Source organism: Somniosus microcephalus, chromosome 17 (assembly GCF_052327205.1).
Source record: "Somniosus microcephalus isolate GS21.2 chromosome 17, FLI_Smic_1.0, whole genome shotgun sequence".
NCBI classification, from domain to species: domain Eukaryota; kingdom Metazoa; phylum Chordata; class Chondrichthyes; order Squaliformes; family Somniosidae; genus Somniosus; species Somniosus microcephalus.
The window spans coordinates 57642868-57665173 of NC_141003.1; the positions used below are offsets into that span (position 1 = coordinate 57642868).

Sequence of the window (22306 nt, forward strand, 5' to 3'; positions counted from 1 at the left end):
CTTTGGGAGGTGCTACTTAAGAAGCCTTAGCGAGTTGCTGCAGTACATGTTGTAGATGGTATACACTGCAGCCACGATACACTAGTGGCGGAGGGAGTGAATGTTTAAGGTAGTGGATGGGGTGCCAATCAAGCAGGCTGCTTTGTCCTGGATGGTATTGAGCTTCTTGAGTGTTGTTGGAGCTGCACTCATCCAGGCAAGTGGAGAGTATTCCATCACACTCCTTACTTGTGCCTTGTAGATGGTGGAAAGGCTTTGGGGAGTCAGGAGGTGAGACACTCGCCACAGAATACCTAGCCTCTGACCTGCTCTTGTTGCCACAGTATTTATGTGGCTGGTCAAGTTAAGTTTCTGGTTAATGGTGACCCCCAGGAAGTTGTTGATGGGGGATTTGGTGATGGTAGACTCTCGCTTGTTGGAGATAGTCATTGCCCGGCACTTCTGTGGCACGAATGTTACCTGCCACTTCTCGGCCCAAGCCTGAACATCGTCCAGGTCTTGTTGCATGCGGGCACGGACTGCTTCATTATCTGAGGAGTTGTGAATGGCGCTGAACACTGTGCAGTCATCAGCAAACATCCCCGTTTCTGACCTTATGTTGGAGGGAAGGCCATTGATGAAGCAGCTGAAGATGGTTGGGCCTAGGACACTGCCCTGAGGAACTCCTGCAGCAATGTCCTGGGGCAACCACCACAACTATTTCTTCCTTTGTGCTAGGTATGACTCCAGCTAGGGGAGAGTTTTCCCCCTGATTCCCATTGACTTCAGTTTTACTAGATGCCACACTCCGTCGAATGCTGCCTTGATGTCAAGAGCAGTCACTCTCACCTTATTGGTGAGTAAGTGCCGCTTGATAGCACTGTTGATGACACCTTTCATCACTTTGCTGATGATTGAGAGTAGACTGATGGGGTGGCAATTGGCCGGATTGGATTTGTCCTGCTTTTTGTGGACAGGCAGTTTTCCACATTGTTGGATAGATGCCAGTGTTGTAGCTGTACTGGCTAGAGGCGCGGCTAGTTCTGGAGCACAAGTCTTCAGCATGATAGCCGGGATGTTGTCGGGGCCCATAGCCTTTGCTGTATCCAGTGTGCTCAGCCGTTACTTGATATCACGAGGAGTGAATTGAATTGGCTGAAGACTGGCTTCTGTGATGGAGGGGACCTCGGGAGTAGGCCAAGATGGATCATCCGCTCGTCACTTCTGGCTGAAAATGGTTGCAAGCACTTCAGCCTTGTCTTTTGCACACACGTGCTGGGCTCCGCCATCATTGAGGATGGGGATTTTCATGGAGCCTCCTCCTCCCGTTAGTTGTTTAATGGTGCATCACCATTCACGACTGGATGTGGCAGGACTGCAGAGCTTTGATTTGATCTGTTGATTGTGGGATTGCTTAGCCCTGTCTATAGCATGCTGCTTCCGCTTTTTAGCTTGCATGTAGTCCTGTGTTGCAGCTTCCCCAGGTTGACACCTCATTTTTAGGTACGCCTGGTGCTGCTCCTGGCATGCTCTTCTACACTCCTTATTGAACCAGGTCTCCTGGCTTGTTGGTAATGGTAGAGTGAGGGATATGCTGGGCCATGAGGTTACAGATTGTGGTGGAATACAATTCTGCTGCTGCTGCTGGCCCACAATGCCTCATGGATGCCCAGTTTTGAACTGCTAGATCTGTTTTGAATCTATCCCATTTAGCACGGTGGTAGTGCCACACAACATGATGGAGGGTGTCCTCAGTGTGAAAATGGGACTTCGTCTCCACAATGACTGTGCGGTGGTCACTGCTACCAATGCTGTCATGGACAGATGCACCTGCGACAGGTAGATTGGTGAGGACGAGGTCAAGTAGTTTTTTCCCCTCATGTTGATTCTCTCGCCGCCTGTCGCAGGCCCAGACTGGCAGCTATGTCCTTCAGGACTCGGCCAGCTCGGTCAGTAGCTCTGCCTCCGAGCCACCCAGAGTACATTCTATGCCCTTGCTACTCTCAGTGCTTCTTCCAAGTGGTGTTCAACATGGAGGAGTACTGATTCATCAGCTGAGGGAGGGTGGTAGGTGGTAATCAGCAGGAGGTTTCCTTGCCCATGCTTGACCTGAAGCCATGAGACTTCATGGGATCCAGAGTCAATGTTGAAGACTCCCAGGGCCACTCCTTCCTGACTGTATACCACTGTGCCACCACCCCTGGTGGGTCTGTCCTGCCGGTGGGAAGGACATACCCAGGGATGGTGATGGAGGAGTTTGGGACATTGGCTGAAAGGTATGATTCAGTGAGTATGACTATGTCCGGCTGTTGCTTGACTAGTCTGTGGGACAGAGCTCCCGATTTTGGCACAAATCCCCAGATGTTGGTGAGGAGGACTTTGCAGGGTTGACTGGGCTGGGTGTGCCGTTGCCATGTCTGTAGCCGGTGCCGAGGTCAATGCCGATTTCATTCTTATTATTGTGTTTCGTAACGGTTTTACAACTTTTCCAGCTCCCTCAAGGGAATGTATATTCGTTGAGAATTATGAATTATTTCTTTAAAGGAAATAAGTATTTTACCATACTGGGCTTTGTGAAAAAACATAAAAAATGTGCTTGATTGTAAATCCTGTCTTTTTGGTTTAAATAAATATAGAATTTTTCCCCTCTGGTTTTAATACAGGTTATCATACAATTCACATAATCCTTGGTGTACGATGCCTTCCTTTACACACCCTACTGCATTATATTGATCTTGGAGTGTTGCATCCAACAGAACGATTTGTTACCAGGCTACTCAAAGGTAAAATAATTTAAATCCTTTTTTTAAATATCTAAATACAAATTGATTTGCTGTAAGGAAACTGTTCTACACAGGCAAAATTATATTTTTAAAGGAGCCATTACTTATTTCTTGTGAAGCATGAAATGACTACCAGCTTCGTTTTCAAGTGTTTCTATCACTTAATTATAATATTGTTAAATAACAGCTTTTTTGCTAATATAAAATGATTTTCTGCCATTTTACTAGTTCAGATTTCTCTTTATTCCTCTATTCATTTTTTGAGCCTGTTCCCAGACCTCTCTGCTGCTCTGTGACCTAGTGTTGGGGAGGGTTTAAACTAATTTGCATGGGGGAGGGGAACCCGAAAATAGCAGAAAGGAGCAGCAATTATGTCCGAGGACACGGATATAAACAGCAGTAAAAATAGAAATATTCCAAAGATTGAGGAAAATAGCAAAAGTGACGAAGGAGGTATTAACTTGTATGTACATCAATGTCCGTGGTGTAGCTAATAAGGTTGGTGAGCTGCAGGTACAAATTGCCACATGGGATTATGACATGGTTGCATTAACAGAGACATGGCTCAAACAAGGCCAGAAATGGGTTCTTAATATTCCTGGTTACCAAGTACTCAGGAATGAATAACTGAAAGAGGAGGGGGCATGGCACTATTGATTTAAGGATGATACAGTTCTAACTAGAAAGGATACACTAGATGGTTCTAGGACTGAATCTATTTGGCTTGAGTTGGGGAACAGAGGGGGGGAGCTGTTACATTGCTGGGAGATTTTTTTATAGAGATCCAAACCGTGAAAAGGAGATAGATGAGCAAATGTGTTAGCAAATTTCAAAGGCATGTAACAAAAATTAAGTAGTAATATTAGGAGACTTTAATTACCCTAATATAGACTGGGAAAAACATAGTGCTAAGGGTAGGGAAGGAGAGGAATTTCTGATGTGTACACGAGAACTTTCTCAATCATTGGCCTGGATTTTCCGACCCCCCACGGGTGCGTACGAGATGTGTACACATCCGTAGGGGACGCGCAAGTGCCAGTTTCATTCTTGACAGATCGCCCGCATGCCCAAGAAAAGTGCCTCTGCGGGTGGAGAGCTGCGCTATTTGCACAACTTCCACCCGCTGAATGACTATCAAATTCTTATGCTTGGTAAAAGCAGGCATAAGGCTTGCTTTTACCAGCATAAGAGTTTAAAATAACATCATAATAATTTAAACATTAAAAAACCTGTGCAATAAGGTAAGGTTATTTTTAGCCCCTTTAAAACATTTACATTTATTTTTCAAAAAATTAAATTCTCATTTAAAATATTTAACTAAATGGCATTTTAATTAATTTTATATATGTAATGGTTTTTATTTATTTATTTCAGTGTGTTGGTGCATTTTTGCAGTCATCCCCATTCATACTTTTGACAGCTCTGTGTGTACGGACCTGTCAAAAGTATGAAGGGGGATTCCCTTCTTCCATTGGTTTGCCTGGCCCACGTGATCCCAGGGGCGCTTTTGAATCGCATGTGCCCCTGGGACACCTGGGCCTCTGCGCATTTCGAAGAGGAGAGGCCCATTTTTTTTTTTTTTTTTTTTTCCCCCCCCCCGATCGGAGGCATCCGCTCGCAGGAAGCCTCCGATCGGAAATTCGGGGCCAATATGTCTCCAGTCCAACAAGGAAGGAAGCAGTGTTGGATCTGGTGCTGGGAAATGAAGTACGGCAAGTGGAATGTGTTACATTAGGAGATCATCGAGCTAACAGTGACCACAACATAATTTAGTTTAGAGTAATTATGGAAAGAGATCAGAAAATATCAAAGGTAAAAATGCTCAACTGGAGAAGAGCTAATTTCAGTGGTTTGAGAAGGGACCTAGCATAGGTAGATTGGAAAAGGTGATTGCAGGTAAAGCAATAATGGAGCAATGGAGGGCATTCAGGGAAGAGATAGTTCAGGTACAAACTCGGCATATTCCTTTTGAAGGGAAATGGTAGAGCATCCAAAGCGAATGCGCCCTGGATAACAAAGGAAATAAAAGTTAAAACAAAACTGAAAAAAGGGGGCTTATGACAAATGTCAGGAGCGAGGTTCAGTTAATAACCAGGAAGATTATGGAAAGTAGAGGAGGGAATTGAAAAAGTTAATACAGAAGGCAGAGAGGTTACAAGAAATGATTACTAGGCAACATTAAATTGAACCCTAAAACATTTTATAAACATAAATAACGTGTAAGAGGTTAGCTAGGGAAAATGTTGGGCCTATTAAGGACCCATGTAGAGGCAGAAGGCATGGCTAAAGTATTAAATGAGCACTTTGCATCTGTCTTCACAAAGGAAGTGGATGATGTGAAGGTTACACTAAAAGAGGAAAGGGAAGTTATGGACAGGATAGTAATAGATAGAAAAGATTAGCATTACTGAAAGTTGGTAAGTCACCTGGTCCGGATGGAATGCATCCTCGGTTGCTGAAAGAAGCAAAGGTCGAAATAGCAGAGGCATTGGTCACAATCTTTCAATCTTCATTGGATGCAGGAGTAATGCCGGAGGACTGGAGGGTTGCTAATGTTATACCACTATTCAAGAAAGGGGAGAGAGATAAACCGGGAAACTACAGGCCGGTTAGCCTAACGTCAGTGGTGGGGAAGTTATTGGAAACCATTATCAGGGAGAAAATAAACTTTCATTTGGAAAGCCATGGGTTAATCAAGAAGAGCCAGCATGCATTTGCTAAAGGAAAATTGTGTCTGACTAACTTGATTAAATTGTTTGATGAGGCAACAGAGAAGGTTGATCAAGGTAGTGCAGTAGATGCATATATGGACTTTCGGAAGACATTCGACAAAGTGCCATACAGGAGGCTTGTTAAGGAGAGGAAACCCATGGAATTGAGGGGAAAGTGACGGTATGGACATGGAATTGCTCAGTGACAAGAAGCAGAGTGGTGGTGGATGGATGTTTTTCAGACTGGGAGGTGGTTTGCAGTGGTGTCCCCCAAAGGTTAGTTTTGGGTCCAATACTCTTTTCACTTTTTTTAAACGACCTAGACACTGATGTAGGGAGCAGCATTATAAAGTTTGCAGGTGATTTGAAACTTGGCAACGTAGTAGATAATGATGAGGATAGTTGTAGACTTCAGGATGACAGAGACAGGATGGTGAAAGGGGCAGAACCATGGCAAATGGAAGTTCAATGCTGAGAAGTGTGAAGTGCTGCTCTTTGGGATGACTAATCTGGAAAGACAGTAAACTATAACTGGCAAAGTGTAGATGAGTGTCCATATACACAAAGGTGGCAGGGCAAGTTGATAAGGTGGTTTAAAAAGCATATAGGTTACTTGAGTTTATAAATAGAGGCATTGAATATAAAAGCAAAGAGATCATGTTAGAACTTTGTAAATCACTGGTTAGGCCTCAGCTGGAGTATTGTGGGCACCACACTTCAGGAAAGATGCTTAGAAAGGGTACAGAGGAGGTTTACCATAATTTAACCAGGGATAAGGGACTTCAGTTATGAGGAGAGAATGGAAAAGTTAGGCCTTTTATCCTTGGAACAGAGAAGGTTAAGAGGTGACCTATTAGAGTTTTTCAAGATGATGAGAGGTTTTGATAGCGTAGATAGAGAATAACTATTTCCTCTGGCGCGTGTGTCAATAACCAGAGGTCATTGATTTAAAATCATTGGCAAAAAATCTAGAGGGGAGATGAGGAGAAATCTTTTCACTGAGTTGTCGGGATCTGGAACGATGTACCTGAAAAGATGGTGGAAGCTGAATCCATAAATAATTTTAAAAGGAAGTTCGACAGATACTTGAGGATGAGGAACGTACAGGGTTACGGGCAAAAAAACAGGGAAGTGGGACTGAGCACGATGGCTCTTTCTAAGTGCCAGCATAGGCAGGACGGGCCGAATGGCCTCCTTCTGTGCTGTAAGTTTCTATGGTTCTACCATCTACTGAGGTGTGCAAATATCCTAGAGTTTTTTCAAATGCTTTTAAGAAGCCGGCTGTGCACGTCTCTGACATGACTCTTCACAGAAGCTGCAAGAAGCTTTCAGAAGGGTTTGTCCAGAAAAAAACAACTTCTGAACTGTTCTGTAAGTGCCCAAACAATAGATTATTTTTTGCATTATCTCAATTGTGAAAGTGGTATTTCATTGTCAATACTCATGAAGTGGTTTCCATTGAAACACTCTGGAAATTTTACTCGTTACACAGCAGTAATTGTAACATTCATACATTATAACAGTTGTTCCTCATACAAAATACAATATATGAACATTATTGATATGATGAAAAGCCTGCCTTGTGTTTGACAACATACAAGAATTACTAACCTTTGCTATAAAAATAACAGCACTGTTTTGTCTGCCAGTGCAGTGTATATAGGATGATGTATACCTTTGAAAGATTTACAAGTTAATAATCCAAGTACCAGGCTAACCTAGCACCATAAACTGAAAGCAAAGTTTGATGTAAGATCTTCATTTGACCCCAGGTGTCTGTCTCTTAATGTCCCACCCCTTTTAGTTGCACTGCAGAAACATTGGTTGTGAACATTTCACATTTTGTGCTAAAGGAACTCTGGTTGTGAATTCACAGAAAGCAATTAAAATGTGTGGTTTGTTTGTAGCGTAAGGTGAACTTTCTAGGTGGGGCCAGCTACATAATCGCAAGGCTATTAGAGCAGGTCAGAGGTTGGGTATTCTACGGCGAGTAGCTCATCTCCTAACTCCCCAAAGCCTCTCCAGCACCTACAAAGCACAAGTCAGGAGGGTGATGGAATACTGTCAAATCAAAAAACTCAATGCCATTCAAAACCAAGCAATTCTCTTTATCAGCACCCCATCTGCCAGATTAAACATCCACTTCCTCCACCACCAGTGTGCCGTGGGAGCAGTGTGTACTATCTACAGGATGCACTGCAGCAACTCACCAAGGCTTCTACGGCAACACCATCTAAACCCGCAACCTGCACTGAAAGACAAGGGCAGCAGGTGCATGAGAACCCCATCACCTACAAGTACCCCTCCCAAGTCACACACCATCCCGACTTAGACATATATCGCCATTCCTTCCTTGTCACTTAGTCAAAATCCAGGGCTTCTCTACCTAACACCATTGTGGGAGTAGCTTCACCATACGGAATTTAGTGGTCCAAGAAGGCCCCTCCTGACCACACATTAAAAGAATGCAGACCACTCAACACCCACCAACTGGTCGCTACTACCTCCCGCCCTGATTGCCCACCCTTCCTCACTCACTACCTCCCGCCCTGATTGCCCACCCTTCCTCACTTACTACCTCCCGCCCTGATTGCCCACCCTTCCTCACTCACTACCTCCCGCCCTGATTGCCCACCCTTCCTCACTCACTACCTCCCGCCCTGATTGCCCACCCTTCCTCACTTACTACCTCCCGCCCTGATTGCCCACCCTTCCTCACTTACAGTGCAGCAGCCCAATTCTCAATTATACTTCGTTGGCAGCTCTGTGCCGCTCACCGGCTCCATGGAACTGAGGCTCGAGTCCAAATATCGGGAGCGACTCGGGCTTCACCATTTGAGGCGCAGGGATCGAACCCTGCAACCACCAGTAGGCGCGCCTGAATTTCTGGGCCAATGTGTTCATCTTAACTACACAATCCGACCACAAGACACTTGTGAATAGCAAAACTGATGCTTTGTTGAATGACAAACATGATATAGCTTTCTAACGCCACATGTTTGAGTTAAGAGGTGATCTTAATAAATCATCTGACACTGTTTGTTCCACTTTGCACATTTGGTTATTTTTCCAGGAGTTGAATAATGCAATACCAAATGTGATAAAGGGATATCCTGTTTAAAGATATATAAACACATTCAACGTGTCTTTGCGTGCTTCCTTTCGCGTGGGTCCAAGTTGTACAAATATCTTCATTGACCTTGCTGGCACAAAATGTAACGCTAGTTTTAAAGAATACTAATCACATTTCTAGACTGCAGTCCTAAAGAGAAATTTGGACTGGTGAGGGGTAATTGATTTGCTAACAGGATGCAGACTCCCTTTCAGAGGATTATAGATTGAAATCCTAGTCTTGAAAGCACTTCATATTAGAATCTCCTGTCTGTGTGTGGGAGAGCATGGGGGCCAGAAGAGACACGTACACACATCTGTCCCGACACCTCTGTTGACAGCTCATGGAACAACATTGATGGCCATATCGTAGACTGATCCTAATCAAAAAAAAAAAGTGCAGCTTATAGTGATCTGATACTGAGAGTGGGATAGTGAGAAGGAGAAGAATATATCCGCTGATCAATTAATAAGCAACCTGCTGAGTTAGGGGGAGAGAGGTGTGATTAGCTGAAATAGTAAGAGAATGCACCTCACTCACAAATTTGGTATCAGAGCGAAGTCTGTTACTGAGATGTCTCTTTATACAGTACTAGCTGGGGGAGCCCAGCTTTGCCAAGGCTGTTTTGGGCCGGGCGGTTTAAATCGAGTGCCAAGCTTTGGGGCCTCTGTGTCCCTCTGTGAATATGGTGCCGGGCAACATTTTAAATCGAGTCCCAGGCTTTTGGGCCCTGTCTCTGTGTCCCTCTCTCAATCTGCTGCCGGGCAACATTTCTACCTTTTAATACCTTGAAAGATGAAAGTGAAAGTACTTATAAAATGTTTTTGGTAAATCTTTTAAAAATAACATAAGAGATACTAACTTTTTTGAAGCCGGATCAGCAGATTTTGAGCTGGAAGTAAATGGGGTTTTTAGCTTGCGGCAATGGCTGCCACATCCCTGAGATGAAAATGATTAGTCCTGCCCACAGACGCAGCGATTGGCCAACCATCAGGCGACCGAACTGTAGGATTGGTCAATCGTGACGGCACAGGATTGGTGGAACCTTGACGTCAGTCAATCAATGCTAAGTAGCAGATAATGAGTTTAATTTTGAAGGTTTTTTGCATAAGGCGCGAACAATTTTCGTCCGACCGAAAAGTAAATACGCTTACGACCGTCCCGGAACAGTAAGCTTTCTTTGGAGGTAACGCGCGCGCAGGTACGCTCTATAACTTTCGAGCGCATAGCCGGACAGACGCACACCAGAGGACAGAAGGACAGACAGACAGACAGACAGACAGATCGATCCAAGGAAAATGGAAAAACATTTTATTTTTGCAAGATTCAAATATTTTGAGCCAGCTATGTTGCAAAATGTAACTAAAAAGAATTTAGAATGCCAAGTATATTTGGTTAATAGTGAAAACAAATGTTTGTCATTCAACAAAGTATCCGTTTTTCTATTCACAAGGGTCTTGTGGTCTGATTGTGTAGTTAAGGTGATCACATTGGCCTAGAAATTTGGGTGCACTTATTGGTGGTCGCAGGGTTTGACCCCTGCGCCTGAATGGTGAAGCCCGAGGCACCCCTGATATTTGGACTGGAGCCTCATTTCCATGGAGCCGGTGAGCAGCACAGAGCTACCAACGAAGTATCATTGAGAATTGGATTTCAATGTAGAGGGCATGATTAAGAAGTTTGCAGATGATTCAAAAATTGGCCGTGTGACTGATAGCGAGGAAGAAAGCTGTAGACTACAGGAAGATATCAATGGGCTGGTCAGGTGGACAGAAAAGTGGCAAATGGAATTCAATCCGGAGAAGTGTGAGGTAATGCATTTGGGGAGGGCTAACAAGGCAAGTGAATACATAATAAATGGTAGGATACTGACAGTTGTAGAGAAACAGAGGGACCTTGGAGTGTATGTCCACAGATCCCTGAAAGTAGTAGGACAGCTAGATAAGGTGGTTAAGAAGGCATATGGGATACTTTCCTTTATTAGCTAAGGCATAGAATATAAGAGCAGGGAGGTTGTGCTTGAACTGTATAAAACACGAGTTAGGCCACAGCTAGAGTACTGTGTGCAGTTCTGGTCACCACATTACAGGAAAGATGTGATTGCACTAGAGAGGGTACAGAGGAGATTTATGACGATGTTGCCAGGACTGGAAAATTTTAGCTATGAGGAAAGATTGGATAGGCTGGCTTTGTTTTCTTTGGAATTGAGGAGGCTGAGGCGAGATTTAATTGAGGTGTATAAAATTGAGGAGCCTAAATAGAGTGGATAGGAAGGACATACTTCCCTTAGCAGAGAAGTCAATAACCAGGGGGCATAGATTTAAAATAATTGGTAAAAGGATTAGAGGGGAGTTGAGAACTTTTTTCACCCAGAGGATGGTGGAGGGTCTGGAACTCACTGCCTGAAAGGGTGGTAGAGGCAGAAACCACTCATCGCATTTAAGAAGTACTTGGATATGCACTTGAAGTGCTGTAACCTACAGGGCTACGGACCAAGAGCTGGAAAGTGAGATTAGGCTGAATGGCCTCCTTCTGTGCCATAAATTTCTATGATTCTATAACTTTAGCATATGGCTGGTGACATGAATCTCGTCATTCATGTGGAAATGATTTATGAAATAATACTGGGTGGCCTGCTGGTGGCGCTGTCCAGGGAGAGTATAAATACTCAGGTATGGGCCCAGCTTGCACAGGACATTCTTAACAGGAACTAGTGAAGGACACAACTAGACCTCCAATTTGTAAAACAGTTGATTAAAACTTTGTTTAACGCTTAGACCAAGTGCCTAGTACTTTTCTTAACATCAGCTGGTATAATGCTTTGCAAAGAACCTGTGTATTGTATGAGCTTTAAAGTAAAGATGTCAGCCCTTTGAAAACCAGAAATCCATTTTGGGGATTACAAAATAAAACTTTCAAATTATATGTTTTATAGTGAGAGAGACATAAACAGCATTCAATCAGAGATTGCAATATCCAGAATGTTTATTGGAGATATAATATACTGTAGTTCATACTTTTAAAAAAAAAAATGTAGTCATGAGAGTTGGTGACCTCGCACACCTTGGCTCACTAGCATAAAGGGGATTTAAAATGCTTGTACTTTAAACATTTCTTCAAACAAATTTTCAATTGCACAATTCTGATGGCCACATTGAGAAAGAGTCATGAGAAGATTACCTGCACATCCTCGCAGCCTGAGAAGTGGCTTGGGGGAGAATGTTAATTTTGTTTTGAATGTATTTTCTCCCCAATTTGCTTAGCCAGAAGTAGTACAGTTTTACTGGAAAGCTTGTGCAGTGATTTTAATCAAACAATCTGCAGTATATTTTCATTTATTAAAAAAAAAAAAAAAAAAATTGTTTCCAGTTACAACTCCATACTTCCTGACATCTGGAAGTTAACTGAAAGGAAAGCTGGGCTGGTATCCAGCCACAATGACATCAAGCTTTCTGACCTTGCTGCCTTTGGTTGTTCGAGTTTTCCGTATGCTTGCTGCTTAAATTGTGGTTTGCTCTATACCAAATAAAAGCAAGTATCTGTAACATAAATTCATAGTCATAGACTTGAGAAGGGGAGGATTGATTTTGATTTTTGGCACTTTGTTGCATTTTGGAGTAACATTTTTATTTGTACATAAATATTTGTTGATCTGTATGCTACGTCAAATGAGAGAATTTACCCTACTCCGCTGGAATATAAAGTCTAATTTGTAACAGTCTGTCATTAACAAAATATACTTACTTTCTGACTCTTGTTTCTTGCTATGCTACACTTTTCTGAGCCTAAAAGTTACTACAATCGTCCTCTTTTATCTTATAGTTTGAGCAATTGCTGGACCCCAAAGCATTTAATTGTGGGATTTCTGATCAGTCTACGCTCCATATTTAAGTTTATTGACTTCAATGGAAATGAAAAACGAGAGTGATGTAGAATGGGCAGCTGATCCAACATCGTCCATTTTGCACTATTGCCCAAAGTCAAAATTACCTCCGGGGAGTTGAGACCATGGGCTGGATTTTACTTACCGAGACGAGTTGGGGGCGGGACTGCTGCCTTCCAGGTTGTAGTCCCACCCCCAGCGACATCTGACGAACAGACAGTATTTTGCCCTGATTGGCCGAGTTAAGCCCGCCCTGCGGGCTTGCCAGCCAATTAAGGAAAAGCTGGTGTCCGATGCCGTCAGTTGATGACGCTTCATCTGCCGGTTTTCTTAAAGGCACATGCAGCACAATTGTTTGACAGATGAATTGTCAGTGTTTGACGGCATTGAGGTGCTGTCAAACACTGACAATCATTGTACACAGGTGAGCCCTTTCATCCAGTCTCTCCAATTACTCTCTCCTTAGGATAAAACAGATGGCAGCTGCAGCTGAGATTGCAGAAGCCATCTGTCACTTCTCCCGATGAGATGAGGCTACACAAACACTTCACAGCTTGTCACCTGCAGAAACATCTAATCACATTAAAAATTACTTTCCAAACATTTCCTTGCCTCTGATACGAACCATTGTCCCATCGCATCCTTCACACCACTTCTGCAGCTGTCATCCAAACACCAACATAACAGACCCACAGCACTCCTCACTAACCCTGGCGGGGTTCCCCAACATCGGGAAGCCTGCAGCAGAAGTCAAAAAATTGGGAAAAGCCTCTTCACTGCCTGTTAACTACCTGTGGTGGCTATAATCCTCTTCCCGCCGCTAGGAGTTGGGTCCCTGCGCAAATCAGGGACCCGACCTGGGAAGATTGGGTGGAGGCGTGTTGGGAGCGGGTTCCTGCCTCCAAACCCGCCTCCTCAGGGCTGGTAAAATCCAGCCCCAAGTGTAGCTTTCAGGTGAAGTGGCGGGGGGCGCAGTTAATTGGACCAAGGTGCTCGGATGTATTTTAGTTGCCATTTTAAAGTCATACATTCTGCCCTTTTATAATGGAAACTTGCTAACTAAACTTGCCATGTTGTAATTGCCCCCTCTCAGCAGTGGTGGCGAGGCAATCCACAGCTGCTGGAGCTGTTTACTGCCAACTGGTGAAAGCATTGCTTCATGGGTGTGGTGTGACTCCATGCTGTGGTAAGGCGGCAATGGACTCCCAAGTTTTATGGTGAGTTTTGCTGCCTGCCATGCCACTTGATGAGGAAATCGCTGTACCTGTCGTTCAGCTAGCCAGGGCTCAAACCTGCACTTGCCCTTTGTCTAATGACCAACTGGTGATTATACTCAGGAGAAGTAACCAGAATTTCTTTGTGGTAAAAGTGGCTACGAGATGGCAGACTTGATGGAAGTTTGGAACCAAATGAATTCTCTGTGGTAGCCTTGATAATCTAATGCTTGGCCAAGCAGGTCCGCAGTACTCCAAATTAAGTAATGAGGTAAAGTTAAAATAATTTGGACTCTTCAGTCTTGAAAGGAGGTGAATAAGAGAGCACCTTATAGAGCTGTACAATATACGAAGTGAAATAAAAATAATTAATCCTGAGCACTGTCAGCAAATTATACCACCACTGTTATTAAGTTATATGAACGATATAAGTTCTTCACAATGCTTAATACTAGTATTGTTCTTCTGAGCAGGATAGTGGAGGTGAAATGACATCTAATTCAAGAGTCCCAAGTGTCTGTATCGGGAGATATATATTTTAACAGTATGGGGGAAAAATTGGGTGAGTAGCGCCATCTCTTAGCGCCTAAAGAGGCAGCCAGTGGCTGTAGCGCCACTGGCTGCGCCTCCCGCGATAATCAGCAGGGGCGCTAATGGTGGCGTTAGCCATTTGTGCTGCGCCGCCACCGATGACGTCATCGGTGTGCGCAGTGCCCCATTTGCGCCCCGTTTGCGATATTTGGTAGCGAACGGCGCAGTTGCGCCGTTCGCTACCCGCGCCCGGTTCACGGGGCCTTACTGTGCCGGCAGCGGCGCAAGTTAAAGTGGAGGTGCGGGGCGGCCGCCTGCCAGCACCTCCGTCCCCGGCCTCCTAAACCGCCCCCCCCCCCCCCCCCCCCGTGTGGCATTGCCGGCTGTTTCCCGAGAGCCTGGCACTTCTCAGTGCCGGGCTCGTTTGCCGGCACTCGCGAGCGGGGATCGCGCTGTTGCAGGCCCCTCCCCCTTAACAGTGGGAGGAAGGCCTGCAGTACCACAGCGTGTGGTGCTGCAGTGCGTTGCGCTGCGATATTCAGTTTCAGCGCCCTAAGAGGGACGCGGAGCGCCTTAAGCCTCGCCCCGTGTCCCTCTAGGGGCACTTCAACTGAATTTGTGGCGATCGTGGCGCAAATTCCAATGCACAAGCGAACTTTGCGCCGCTTGGGCGCCTCAGGCCAATTTCTAGGCCTCTGTCTCTGTCTGTCCGGCTATACAATCAAAAGTTATAGAGCGTACCTACACATCTGTTATATCAAAAGAAAGCTTATCGTTAGGGGACTCTTGTAGGCGTATTTACTTTTTAGTCACACAAAAATTGTTTGGACAGTGTACAAAAAACGTTCAAAATTACTCAAAAATCCACTCATTAGCGCTTGACCAATCCTACCTCTCATTAGAACATAAGAAATAGGAGCAGGAGTAGGCCAATCGGCTCCTCGAGCCTGCTCCGTCATTCAATAAGATCATGGCTGATCAGATCCTAACCGCCAATCCACTATCACAGGACTATCTCCTGAATCTAACAGAATTAGACACACGAAACAGGAGCAGGATCAGGCTACACGGCCCCTGGGCCCGCTCCGCTACCCACAGGGCCATGACCAATCCGAACCTAGACTCATGTCCAAATTCCTGCCCGCTCCCCGTAACCCTTAATTCCCTTTTTTTCTAGGAAACTGTCTATTTCTGTTTTAAATTTATGTAATGATGTAGCTTCGACAGCTTTTTGGGGCAGCATATTCCATGGACCTACCACCCTGTGAGTGAAGTAGTTCCTCCTCATCTCAGTTTTGAAAGAGCAGCCCCTTATTCTAAGACTATGCCCCCTAGTTCTAGTTTCACCCATCATTGGGAACATCCTCCCCGCATCCACCCGATCCAACCCCTTCACAATCTTGTATGTTTCAATAAGATCGCCTCTCATTCTTCTGAACTCCAATGAGTAGAGTCCCAATCTACTCAACCTCTCCTCATATGTCCATCCCCTCATCCCCGGGATTAACCGAGTGAACCTTCTTTGTACTGACTCGAGAGCAAGTATGTCTTTTCTTAAGTATGGACACCAAAACTGTATGCAGTATTCCAGGTGCGGTCTCACCAATACCTTGTACAACTGAAGCAATACCTCCCTATTTTTATATTCTATCCCCCTAGCAATGAAAGCCAACATTCCATTGGCCTTCTTAATCACTTGCTGCACCTGCATACTAACCTTTTGAGTTTTGTGCACCAGGACCCCCAGATCCCTTTGTACTTCAGTACTTTCCAGTTTCTTGCCATTAAGATAATAACTTGCTCTATGATTTTTCCTGCCAAAGTGCATAACCTCACACTTTCCAGTATTGTATTCCATCTGCCAAATCTCTGCCCACTTACTTAGCCTGTCGATGTCCCCTTGCAGGTTTTTTTATGTCCTCCTCACTCACTACTTTCCCTCCCATCTTAGTATCATCTGCAAATTTTGATATGTTACACTCGGTCCCCTCCTCCAAATCGTTAATATAGATTGTAAAGAGTTGGGGACCCAGCACTGACCCCTGCGGAACACCACTGATTACTGATTACCAGTCTGAGAATGAACCATTTATCCCAACTCTCTGCCTTCTGTTAGATAGCCAATCCTCTATCCATGCCAGAATATTACCCCCAATCACGTGATTTTTTATCTTAAGCAATAATCTTTTGTGTGGCACCTTGTCAAATGCCTTTTGGAAGTCTAAATACACTGCGTCCACTGGTTCCCCTTTATCCACCACCCTATATGTTACTTCCTCAAAGAACTCCAGCAAATTTGTCAAACATAACTTCCCCTTCATAAAACCATGCTGACTTTGTCTTATTAAATTATGATTATCCAAATGTCCTGTTACTGTCTCCTTAATAATGGACTCCAAAATTTTACCTACCACAGATGTTAGGCTAACCGGTCTATAGTTTCCAGCCTTCTGTCTACTGCCCTTTTTAAATAAGGGTGTTACATTAGCAGTTTTCCAGTCTGCCGGGACCTTTGCTGAGTCCAGGGAGTTTTGGAAGATTATTACCAATGCATCCACAATCCCTACCGCCACTTCCCTCAAGACCCTAGGATGTAAGCCATCAGGTCCAGGTGATTTATCCGCCTTGAGTCCCATTATTTTACCGAGTACCACTTCCTTAGTGATTTTGATCGTGTTAAGCTTCTCCCCCCCCCCCCCCCCATAGCCCCCTGTTTGTCCAGTGTTGGGATATTCTTAGTGTCCTCTACTGTAAAGACTGATACAAAATATTCATTCAGTGTTTTTGCCATCTCCATATTTCCCACCATTAATTTCCCGGTCTCATCCTCTAAGGGACCAACATTTACTTTAGCCACCCTTTTTCTTTTTACATAACTATAAAAACTCTTACTACCTGTTTTTATATTTTTTGCTAATTTACTTTCATAATCTATCTTCCCTTTCTTAATCAATCTTTTTGTTATTTTTTGCTGTCTTTTAAAGTTTCCCCAATCCTCCCACTAGATTTGGCTACCTTATATGCCCTTGTTTTTAGTCTAATACTATCCTTAATTTCTTTACTTAGCCACGGATGGCTGTCTTTTCTCTTACACCCTTTTCTTCTCAGTGGAATATATTTTTTTTGGAAGTTGTGAAATAACTCCTTAAATGTACACCACTGATCATGTATCGTCTTACCCTTTAATCTATTTTCCCAATCAACTTTACTCAATTCTGCTCTCATACCTTCATAGTCTCCTTTATTCAAGCTTAGCATGCTTGTTTGAGATCCAACCCCCTCACCCTCTAATTGAATATGGAATTCAACCATGTTATGGTCACTCATTCCAAGGGGATCCTTTACTGGGACATTTTTAATTAATCCTGTCTCGTTACACAGGACCAGATCTAAGGTTGCTTGCCCCCTGGTCGGTTCAGTTACATACTGCTCAAGAAACCCATCCCTAATACACTCAATGAACTCATCCTCAAGGCAGCCCTGCCCAATTTGATTTGTCCAATTAATATGATAGTTAAAATCCCCCATAATTATAGATGTTCCCTTATTACAAGCCTCAACTATTTCCTGATTGATACTCCGTCCAACCGAGTTGCAACTGTTCAGAGGCCTATAGACTACGCCCACTAGTTTTTTTCCCCTTATTATTCCTTATCTCCACCCAAACTGTTTCATTATCCTGATCTTTTGACCCAATATCATTTCTCTGTATTACAGTGATGCCTTCCTTTATTAACATAGCCACCCCACCTCCCCTTCCTTCCTGCGTTGAGTGACGTGCTGCTTGACCAATCCTGCAGTTCACTCACCTGATGCTTGACCAATCGGTGCGTCACAGGCGGGACCTAATGCTCCAGTCTCCCTAAACTTCGCCGCCATTTTTTTCATCCCCACAGGGACACCACCAGCCAAAGAAACCCCCACATTCCGACTCCGGCAGCGGCAGGTGAGTTTCCACGCAGCGGGCGGGTCATTGGCAGCGACCGACCGTCAACCGCGCCTCCCGCGGGGGAGCTCCATCCCCACAGGAACCCCCACATTGCGGCTCCTGATCCCGCTCCCGCCCCGCCACACCGGCAGGTAAGTTGGGCTCACTCTGGCTGTGCCTCGCAACTGCTCGGCCCGACACACACAGCGGTCGGGGGAGTGGCAGCGGCCGCCCGTCAGCCGTGCGATCCGCGAGGGAGCTCGGCACGGGTCCGTCTCGGCCCGACAGCCCGGCCGTGCCTCAAGCGCTAGGCCCCGCACGGCCGCTATCAGAACGGCACTGGGCCTCCGGCGCTAGGCAGGGAGGGGGGAGGTGAGTGGGGGAGGGAGGGAGGCAGGGAGAGGACAGCACAGGGAGAGGGACAGAGAGGGGGAGCACACGGGCACGGAGACCGCGCGGCCCAAAATTGCCCTGGCAACGCCGGGCTCCCCTGCTAGTGTTTAATGTAATGGTATTGCTTGAAAGGGAGTTATTTTCATGTTGATTTACAGTATATGGTTTTCTCCTAAATAGTTCCTTGTTTGGTCTAGAATGGTTGGCTGGTTACATTAAACATGACAAAGAGCCAGTTTATTAACTGTGATTGTCCCAACAAGGGGGTCCTGTTTACCAGATGCTCAGCACTGCTTTGTCCTGAGGAGGAGTGGATTGTTTAGCTAATATTTATCAGGCTGTCTCCGTGCCTTTGAAACCAAATTTGGTTGCGAGCTCTGTCACTAAGAAACATTTCAAAGTGGGTCAGCTCTGATTAATAGTGAGCATTAACTATCTTTGTATAATCACGGTTTTTGACAAATTGTGAAAGTTACCTTTTGAATATTCCTTTTGTCCCAGTTTGGATTTCAAAACAAAATGGGGTGTATTTCTGAAATTCAGTATGAAAGTTCTGTCGTGAATCTCTGCTTTGTCAAGCAGTTGATGAGCTGCAGCTGGAACACTACTTGATTCTCCCAGATGTGCAAAGTTATGAGAATTACTGGAACTTTGAGACGTTTTATTACTTTAAAAGAAGTGACAAGAAATAAAATATTTCTGTAGTGTAATCACTGGGGGTTTGTGTTTGCTCTTTTGTTTAATTTTACTTCTTAATAAACCTGACTTGTATTTTGAAGCTTGAGATATATGATCTATCAGGTTGCTATTTGACCATCAGTCAGTGAAATCAGGAGCTTACGGTGGTAATCCACCTTTAATGCCAGTGTGTATCTAATTGGTAAAAGTTTCATTCACACAGTGGGCCCTATCCCAATTTTTTTAATGCTTTGAAAGATGCTAAGGAGTGAGATAATTGGGTTGGTAACGTATCGTATGTCATCAGTGTACAGGGATATTTTCTGTTCAGTCCCTCCTGTTGTCCCTCCTGTTAATACTCTGGATGCCTGGTTCACACTGACGTATTTTGTCAAGGGTTCTATGGCCAGGGCAAATGGGAAGCCTCCTTCTCTGGTACCTCAGTAGGGTGGATATACAGGGGAGCTGAGGTCATTGGTGCACACTGGATGGATGTAAAGTGAATCATTAACCTTTTTGATTTGATTTTTTTTATATACCTGCAAGTTGAATTTTAATGGCGTTTACCTGGATCACTAAATTCTTTTATTCATGTTCCTCCATTTGGACTGTATTTCCATAGAATCATAGAATAGTACAGCACAGAAGGAGGTCATTCAGTCCATTGAGTCTGCGCCGGCTCTTTCGAAGAGCAATCCAGTTAGTCCCACTCCCCCGCTCTTTTCCCATATCCCTGCATTATTTCTCCTTCAAATTTTTAAATTACTATCTACCATTCCTATATCTAACACTTTTTTTGTTATTTTATATTTCAGCTGCCATTGTTCTGTTGCTTAATGCTTCTATTCCCTTGTGCACTTTTCTGCTTCACAGTTCACTTTAGCATGCATCAGTTCTGGGACCATTAGTAATAATAGGGAATTAAATTCCTAAAGAAATGCAATTCTTGATATCGGCACCTTTTATTTTATTTTTGGTGTTTCTTGGTAAATGGAACTTGTTGCTTTAAAAAAAAAAAAAAAAAAAAAAATTACAAATGCAATTAGGACTACTTTTGATTGTATATATTTTTCTTACTTTCCAGAACTTGATAATTCTGAGACAAATGAAAGGTTCAAGTTTAGCATTGTGACAAGAATTCCAGAGGTACGTGATCATCTCAAAGATGGTGTGTTCTCTTCACTTCACTTCTTTCTAACTCCTCAAGTCACTATTTTTATAAAACATGAAATGAGAAAAGGCTTTTCAGTCAATGAAACCCATTCCTATTACTAGCCATATACAATCTACTTTAACCCATCTGCTCAATCTATGAGGTAACATTCTACCTAAACTCAACTTGATCTTTAATGTTAGCACAACTACAAGCATCAGCCTAGATTCTGCAGTCATGTTCTAGATTGGATCTTGAACACTCAGACCTCTGACTTTGACACAAGAATGCTACCAACTGAGCTAAGTTTGTAGAACCGGAGAGTAAGTGCCTTCTGCAATAAAAAGAGAGATGGGGAGCAACCTCTACCAGTCTAATTGTTTGGTTAACACTTGAGTTAAAAGCTCAGTGAAAGGATTTCTGAACTAATTTGGCAAATCTTGATGGTTGCCACTTGCAAAAGTTTTGTTTAAATTTTAAGTGAAATTTTGTAAAAATGCTGCAAAAGCTATTGGATTAATATTGGACTTTGAACCAATGGTATGTTCTGTATTATAGATTATTGGACAGAAGATCTGTCACCTCTGGGATCATCCAGTCTGTTCATCCTGCATTGCTAGGAACTACGTGGAATCCCTCCTGAAAAAACTTTGCACCCAACAGGTGAGCAGTAAAGTTTGTTAATGCATACATAAGAACCCACTGCTTGTCCTCTTGTTCAGTGTGTTCTGTCCTCCCAGGATGCGCGCACCACCATGATTGGTCTCCAAATCAAGCTACTGTGGGCAAAGCTTGTTTTCCAGATATGGACTGCATGCACACACACTCTGCGTGTAGGGATACATTCCACTTACCTAAATCCAGAAAGCTTAGGAATAACTTGACAACAGGGCAGATTACACAGAGCACTGGACTCAGTAAGCATGCTGCTGCCTGTTCAGCTAGGATCACCCTATCTTTTGCTTGCTGGGTTATATGGAGCTAAGTAAGAGAAGAATCCGAGCCCCCGGTGACTTACTCATCTCGCCAGGTTCTCGCTCCAGCCAGGCTGGCATGTCATCCAGCTGCAGTGTCCTGGATTACTGCAGTCCTGTTTGGCTAAGGATTATATTGGATTACCAAATCTGTGAAGAAGGTTCCCGTCTTCTTTTGCAGTTGTCAACTTGGAGCCCGAGATCCTGCTTGCCTACACTAACCCCACCAAAGGAATAGTCACTAGTTGGTCACACTTACATTTTCTTGTTTTTTTGGTGGGAGGTGAATTTATTCTTATTCTTAGGCAGTCCCTCGGAACTGAGGATGACTTGCTTCCACACTAAAAATGAGTTCTTGGGTGACTGATGAGTCCAATGCGGGACCTACAGCCTCTGTCACAGATAGGGCAGACGGAGGTTGAAGGGGCGGGTGGGTGGGGTGCTTGGGTTGACGTGCGCTCCTTGCGCTTGGCTTCCACTTGCTCCCGGTGAAGAGACTTGGTGTTCGGCGCCTTCCTGGATGCTTCTCCTCCACTTTGTGCAGTCTTGGGCCAGGGATTCCCAGGTGTCAGTGGGGATGTTGCACTTTTTCAAGGAGGCTTTGAGGGTGTCCTTGAAGCATTTCCTCTGCCCACCTGGGGCTCTCTTGCCGTGTCAGAGCTCTGAGTAGAGCGCTTGTTTTGGGAATCTCGTATCGGGCAAGAGGACGATGTGACCCGTCCATCGGAGCTGATCGAGCGTGGTCAAAACTTCGATGCTGGGGATATTGGCCCGAGCAACAACACTGACGTCGGTGCGCCTATCCTGCAGGATCTTGCGGAGGCAGCGTTGGTGGTACCTCTCCGGTGCTTTGAGGTGCCTGCTGTACATGGTCCATGTCTCTGAGGCATACAGCAGGGCGGGTATCACTGCTGCTCTGTAGACCATGAGCTTAGTGCTGGGTTTGAGGTCCTGGTCTTCAAACACT

General features: G+C 44.4%; 1 protein-coding gene across 5 annotated transcripts in view; it reads left to right on the plus strand.

The window, feature by feature from the left end:
- The window catches only part of gsap (gamma-secretase activating protein), a 91842-nt gene that overhangs the window by 64580 nt on the left and 4956 nt on the right, over positions 1 to 22306 (plus strand). For 4 of the 5 annotated variants that reach the window (XM_086010414.1, XM_086010415.1, XM_086010417.1 and 1 more), the window contains 3 exons: positions 2643 to 2762; positions 20297 to 20358; positions 20924 to 21028. In XM_086010414.1, the coding sequence (XP_085866540.1) occupies positions 2643 to 2762; positions 20297 to 20358; positions 20924 to 21028 (287 nt within the window). Of the gene's footprint in view, positions 1 to 2642; positions 2763 to 18109; positions 18160 to 20296; positions 20359 to 20923; positions 21029 to 22306 lie in introns of those variants that run through there. The other variant, XM_086010416.1, reaches the window with a different exon arrangement.